Source organism: Pterocles gutturalis, unplaced genomic scaffold, assembly GCF_000699245.1.
Source record: "Pterocles gutturalis isolate BGI_N339 unplaced genomic scaffold, ASM69924v1 scaffold24892, whole genome shotgun sequence".
Classification (NCBI taxonomy): domain Eukaryota; kingdom Metazoa; phylum Chordata; class Aves; order Pterocliformes; family Pteroclidae; genus Pterocles; species Pterocles gutturalis.
In genome coordinates this window covers 28,031-33,920 of record NW_010116118.1, presented here as the reverse complement: position 1 = coordinate 33,920, position 5,890 = coordinate 28,031, and the positions used below count along the sequence as shown (strand labels likewise).

The window sequence follows — 5,890 nt, the reverse complement described above, 5'->3', positions numbered from 1 at the left end:
AGTCACAACTGGCATGAATATGAGGGCATTCGTCATGCTGATCAAATATCTCAATAGGGACCACTAGCTCTAGATAGTAAAAGGCTCTCGTAAATTTTTGTAGCCTCCTTCTATTACTTCAGGAAAGAGAGACTAACAAGGATGCCTTTTTAAACACACAAACAGGTCATCTAGTGGAAACAGATGCCCGCTTCCACTAGTCCTGCTCACACCTGAAGAAGCAGCTCACATACACCTTGATGGTGGTGTGTGTGGGGGTGGGGTTTAAATTCATGCTGTTATCAACTTATTACTGAAGTCTAGTCAAACATCTGGGATAGCTCTGAGGTCTTCTTCTGGCAGCGAGATCCACAGTAGATAGTTTTGCACCACTGTTTAGAGCAGTGCATTCATACCACATTCTTTAGACCCCTGTCAAGAAAAGCCTTGGTTTTAATCAGATTACTTTTCTTCCTCCAGATGTAGCTCTTACTAGTGCAAGCACTCTAGCATACTTTCTGGGTACCCGAGAGGATAACATCAAACAAGTAATGGCAATGTGAATATGTGAACAAGCACCACTGCTGACCAATCTACAAACCTCAGACACTTCCTGTGTGCTGCACAAGATCTCTGTAGGTCAAGAGACATGAACTAACTTCCTGACCACAAGGAGGAAATTATGGAAGCTAGTCACACGAAAGATGTCACATTTCTTTGGTTGTATGATCAGTTAACCATGCTCCTTTTATTTTCAAGACTGGGAAGTAACCAGCAAAGGATCCTCCTCCTTGATGAACAGAGAGATGACCCCTCTGAGAGAAAAGAGGAAGGAGGAGACCCCAACAGCAGTAGAGACAGAGAGAAGGCACCACTGGGAACTTCATATGAATAGTTCTGACATCCTTAAAGATGCTCTGGCCCACTCCAGAGCTTCTCTGGTCACGAAAGATCCCACATACCTAAGGTTTACTAAGAGGGGGGACAACTGATTTCAGAATTAAGCTATTTGTTTCCGATCCCTTAACAGTTTCTCAACTGATTACGCTCAGAGATGAGCAGAAAGGAGTCACTGAACAAGGGACAGGACCTTCACTTTGCAGAACTGCCAGGGGATTTTCAGCTAGCTCAGTGTCTCTGTTGCAGAATTTGGGGCAGGAGGGCTGCTGGAGAACTCCAGCAAGTGCAACTTGTTGCACTTCCATTTAGACTCTTGCATAAATACTGAGGAATGAACTGGTGATCTAGAGTACTGCAGGATACCCACAGAAACCAGCCATTTTGGCACTGATCCCATCTATCCCTCAAGTGCTTTCTAAAAAATTTAGAATTCACAGACAAAACCCAATTGTGATAGCTACAAGAACTGTTCCAAGGCCACTGCTGCGATCAGACAAGAAGCCGCACCAGCCTTTTAGCAACACCTGCCCGTACAGTGCTTTCCACCATCATTCTGCATCATCTTGCTAACAGTAAAGACAGCTTCTCTCTGCTGTCAAACTGAAGCTTGTCCATGAAGTAGGTGAGTCCAGAACTGCAATTCCACAAATAAAACTCTTTTTCCTTTGTATGTGGCAGCTGGTACCCTGCCCTGTGCCAGGGGAAAGAAGCCAGGTAACTAAAACCTCTGTCTCCCCTCCATAAAGGAATATTTACATTCAGACACCCACAACACAACCGTTTTAGATCTGAGAGTTTTTTTTTTCCACTATTAAACAAATTACACAACTTTTTTTTTTGCATATAACATTTACATGTGAAATGAAAACATAAAACTAAGAGTTGAGAATTTGCTGCAGACTGTAAGCAGCAATAAGCTGGCATCAAATCAAAAAGGCAGGCACAGTACAAGGGGCAGCTCTGGTGCAAAGCATCACTTGTGACACTACACGTACACAGATACTGCTGTCCAAAAGAATGTTTTTGCATAAGGTACGCCACCTACATTGGAAAGTGCAAACAACTGGTTCAAATTATGAATGTATCTTCTTTGACCAATAATTTAATCCTGGGCCTTCTTACACACTTTTCACATAACCTATGCTAAAGGCGACTTCTAGTTTGTTTATAACAGAAGGACATTGATAAGAGGAAGAGACCACTCTCCTCCCATAAACATGTTTTCTTTTTCTCTCTCACATGACATCCAGCCCCCTTAAAGATGTAAAATCCATCAGACCTCAGGTAAGAACTTTAACCTATTTCAAAACCTCATCCTGAAAGCCTGAAGAGATCTAAACATGAAGAGTTCTTCTGCTAGTGCCATCACGGAAGCAAACAAGCTGCTTGCGTAACTGCAAAGAACAAAAGAGCATCTGTCAAAACACTTCTGTTTGGTCTTTACATTATGAATCAAGCTGCAAGCAGACACCTTCAAATGGCCAGTTTCTTGCTTTGCCTCTCTGGGCCTTTTCCTAGATGCTCTGTTAGCTTTTTCTTGCCCCTGTGTTAGTGATCAGACTGCAATATGAATTGTAGGCCTCCACGCAATATAAACATACAATGGCTGGACAAGTATGAGCAAATAGCTCACACTCCTTACTACTAATAGTTTTCTATCCAATCTGCTTTTTCAAATGGAGTTAGAGCAAAAAGGATTGAAGACTGCATCAGCAGCCATTGGTTGCTGTCTGCTGTGCAAGAGACAGAGTAGGCTAATATTTACCATATTGTTTATTAGTTCAGTTCTTTCACTCAAACAGCACATCCCTCTAAGGAAGAGATTAGAAAAAACGGCCACAGACTAGGAAAAAAAAGGATGACGGGAACAAGAGAGGGAATAAAATTTCCTTCCCTTTGTTGTCTGACTGGGCAGCAACTCAAACGGCAAAACTGCATGTAAAAGTAGCTCATGCTCTTAACACCTGTATTTCACCAGCCTCTGTCAACAAAGCTTCCAAAGGAAAGTGTATCTTTACTTCTCAGGGAGGCACTCAGTGAAAGATCAGTCAAACTACAAATGAAAGAAAACCTACCAAAAAATTCCTCAAAAAACCCCCAATTCCAAAAATCTCACCACTTGCATCCCCTAGGACAGTTAAACTTGAACCCTGTCATCTTGCCATACAGAATACATACTGTAGAGCTTAGACTGATGGAAGACCCAAAGGATAAGAGTAGCAAACTACCTAATCAGCCAACACTACATCTCTTCCCCATCAAGCCCTACAGAAGGTGTACAAGCAGCCTTTGTACTCAGGTTAGCAAACTCTCAACATTGGTTACAGGCCATTCTCAGAAACAGGATACTGCATGAGACAGACCTTTACTATCCTGGTGCAAGTTCTTCAGGTAAGTGAGGCTTCCTCAGCATTTTAATATTTTGGACATACTGTACATGTTAATTTTATTATGCAGTTTTTAGACAGTACAATTTAGAAACAGTTCAACTACTAAAACTGAAAAACTGTCAGGTAAGGCAGGTAAAAGTGGAAGAAAATGTTAAGTTGGTAAAAAGACACAAAGTGAACTGCTTTATATTTGTCTCTAAATTCCTGATCAGCTTGAGGCTCAAGCTGAAAACATCCATGTTTTGAAGCCCTGGGCTAAAATCATAATCAGTATTAGCGAAATAAAAATGCCCTTATGTGGTTTTACTGCACTAGGAGATCTCTACTCTTCCGCATCTATGAATTACAGTAGCTGAACTTACATGCCACCACTCTGGAGCCGCCCTTACTGTCCTGCAAGACAACCTGCATCAAGATACCATCCAATCCTACATATGTACATAAATTCCTTTCATTTCAGCCCTATTTTGTGGTCTAAAACATGCCATATTCACATATATAGGATATATACCTTACCTTTACATTCTGAAGAGAAGCCAGCTCAACAGCTTTCTGGGCCAAAGTTAGCAAATTGGCTTCTTGAGAAACACGCCGTCTCCGTCGTGTACTCTGGATTACACCACCTCTGACACCCTGAAAATCATTAGTTCTCTGAGTGTTTTCTTCAGCTGTTGCTGCCTGTTTCTCCCCCTCTTGACCATTCTGGGCTGGGGCTTGCCTGTCTGTTTCCATCTGGCACAGCTCATTATTGACCAGGACATCCTTCTGCCCCATATCCAATCTTTTGGGTTGCAAATAGGTACTTTTGTTGTGGTCCAACGATTCAGGCGGCTGCTGTAATGGGACCTCTTGCTGATGTGCTTGCCAGTGATGCAGAAATAAATTGCTAGGTTGTTCTTCTGCCTGCCTGGAAGTCAACACTTCTCCTGTAGATGTCAGCAGGACACCTTCTTTGGAGAGTCTCCGTGACCTTCTTGGAAAGGGAATCTGGGTCTGAGGTAGCACAGTCTGTTGGTTCTGCTCTGTTAGAGCCTTGAATAGTTCCTGGTTCCTCTCTGTTTGCTGAAACTGGTGTGCCATCATGTGATGCTGAGGTGCTGCAGCTGCCACATGAGGCTGTGCTATGGAAGTAGTCTGCTGCAGACTGAAGGCTTGTGTGGCAGCCTGTTGCTGCTGCTGCTGAGGATAGAAATTTTCAAACAGTTGTAGCTGAGGAAGAGCTTGCTGTTTTTGTTGAGCAGTAAATGCTGGACTGGAAGAAGCTGGGGCTTCTTGAAAGACATGTAACAATTCAGGAAGACCCTGCTTTTGGCCTTGGTGACCAAATGCAAGTTGGAAAGGCTGTAATGGCAGGCTTTGATTCTGCTGCTGCTGTTTCTGCATCTGATGAAAAGAATTCATCTGAGCCTGCTGTCTAACCAGGGCTTGCTGTTCCAGCTGAGCTTTCTGGGACATCATCTGCTGGACAGCATCTCCATACAAGTCCAGCTGTGACACAAACACTCCTTTCTCTTGATTTCTTTTAAGGGCTTCTGGGTGGCCATAAAAGCCCGGGGCACCAGCATTAGAGTGGGGTCCTTTTGGGTTGCCTCCAAAAACCATACTGTGGTTCCACACTGAAGGTGGAGCCTGCCAGTGGCTGTCACCCCTCTCTGGCAGCCGGTTCCCCATTAGTGAATTCTGCCATTTGACAGCTGTTACCGTCTGGGACATCATCATCGATTCTCCCCTATCTTGACTGTAAACAGAGTTCATCAAAGTGACATTGTTGGGGGCACTTGTTAACCCTCCTGCATGAGAAATCTCCACAGTCTGGGAGACCGGTATATTCCCTCCATGGCCATAGTACTGTCCTTCCTTAAGCTGCTGCGGTGGCTCTTTTGATGACACAGCTATTTCCTGCTCATTAAAGTAGGCAATTCGTTTCCCAGTCCTTTTGCTTGAAGACTTTTGCTGAGCCTGAAGATTCATGGTTCAGTTTATTCTCTGAGCTGCACACACGGTATTTACAATCCACCCATCCCTGAGGCTGGGGGAGGAAAGGCACAGATGTCTCTCTTTTCCATTCAGTTTTAGTAATAAAGGGCAGGAAAGCAGTCCAGATGAAAGTGCATCTACTTCCTTTTTCTTTGCATGCTTCTCCCACTTCTTTTCACTCTTATCCTTTGTGGTTCAGAGGTCAGTAGGGTCCACTTAGTTACAGGTCCTGAAATAGAGAAGCAATTGCAATGAATCACCAACAGACATAACTGGCATATAAACCCTCACGCGATAAGCAACAACGTGTATGTCTGTCCCATTTCCCACAGAAATGAAGATCAGGATAATATGTGTAAGAAAAAAATAGATCTGACCTGACAGAAGAATGCAAAGCAAAACAATTTAAGTTTCACAAAACAGATATCACACTGTATCTACATGCTGCAACTCCCAATTGCACACAGACTTCTGACTAACCACTCAAGCTCATCCTGAAGGTTTTTCCCTTAAAATCTCTCTCATCTGGCCAATTACTTCTATGTTTTCCTGTAGCCAGATTAATCTGTTTTTAATCTGAACCCAAAAAACGCAAAACCAAAAAAACTCTCATGACTCGCCAAAAGAAAAATAACGTGTCAGGC

The 5,890-nt window shown here is 43.2% G+C and overlaps 1 protein-coding gene across 1 annotated transcript; it reads right to left on the bottom strand.

Moving 5' to 3' along the window:
* Nucleotides 1–3,785: 3,785 nt before the first annotated feature.
* On the bottom strand, nt 3,786–5,491 carry LOC104463192 (ELM2 and SANT domain-containing protein 1-like; the record flags this gene model as incomplete). Its single annotated transcript, XM_010075416.1, has 1 exon — nt 3,786–5,491. A coding segment is annotated over exon 1 (1,455 nt), but the record flags the coding sequence as incomplete, so codon positions are not given.
* Nucleotides 5,492–5,890: the final 399 nt, after the last annotated feature.